At 66.4% G+C, this 941-nt stretch overlaps 1 protein-coding gene across 1 annotated transcript in view; it reads left to right on the top strand.

Moving 5' to 3' along the window:
- SLC12A5 (solute carrier family 12 member 5) overlaps window positions 1-941 on the top strand; it is a 19,838-nt gene that overhangs the window by 17,171 nt on the left and 1,726 nt on the right. The window contains 3 exon segments of the mRNA XM_035896143.1: window positions 145-252; window positions 428-550; window positions 631-818. Of these exon segments, the coding sequence (XP_035752036.1) occupies window positions 145-252; window positions 428-550; window positions 631-818 (419 nt within the window).

Raw genomic sequence — 941 nt, 5'->3', positions numbered from 1 at the left:
ACACCACCATGGGGACATGCGGAGCGCCATGGGGACACGCAGAGCACCATGGGGACATGTAGGTCCACGGGGGCACACAGGGCCAGGCTGGGAGCAGTGGGTGCAGCTCGCCCTGCCCCACGGTTTCTCCTGTCCGCCCTGCAGCATGAGAGCGACATCTCCGCCTACACCTACGAGAAGACTCTGGTGATGGAGCAGCGCTCCCAGATCCTCAAGCAAATGCACCTCACCAAGAATGAACGGGAGCGGGAGGTGAGGATGCAGGACAGCCTGGGTGGGATCTGACCCCCGTGGTGGCTCTGCCGCTGGCAGAGCTGCCCTGTGGCTCTGCGCACTTATCCTGCCGGGGAGCTGGGCCTGCAGGCTGGGGGCTGCCCCGGCCAAGCCCTCTCTGCCCCGCTCCCCTGGCTGACCCCATCCTGCACAGATCCAGAGCATCACGGATGAGTCCCGGGGCTCCATCCGGCGCAAGAACCCAGCCAACACGCGTCTGCGCCTGAGTGTCCCCGAGGAGCAGGTGGGCGATGGTGAGGAGAAGCCAGAGGAGGAGGTAAGGCGCTGTGCCAGGAGGGGCCTGGACAGGCGGCTGGCCCTGGCCCCTGCCCACTGTCCCTCCTCTCCTCTCTGCAGGTCCAGCTCATCCACGACAAAAACACCACCGCCTTCTCCAGCAGCTCCCAATCACCTGGTGACGAGGTGGAGACGGCCCCCGAGAAGGTGCATCTCACCTGGACCAAGGAGAAGTCCGTCGCCGAGAAGAACAAGAGCAAGAGCCCCGTCAGCCCTGAGGGCATCAAGGACTTCTTCAACATGAAGCCGTACGGCCCTGCGTGCTGTCACCCTGTCCCACCCACGCCCCGTAGCCCTGGCCATCCCTGCCTGTCCTGTCCAGGCGGGTGCAGGCAGGGCCCCGGCAGCACCGGCTCCGGCCCCCCCCCGCG

Source organism: Egretta garzetta, unplaced genomic scaffold (assembly GCF_000687185.1).
Source record: "Egretta garzetta isolate BGI_Z169 unplaced genomic scaffold, ASM68718v1 scaffold356, whole genome shotgun sequence".
Lineage (NCBI taxonomy): Eukaryota > Metazoa > Chordata > Aves > Pelecaniformes > Ardeidae > Egretta > Egretta garzetta.
The sequence above is the reverse complement of the archived record's forward strand: the minus strand, read 5'-3'. Positions and strand labels throughout refer to the sequence as shown.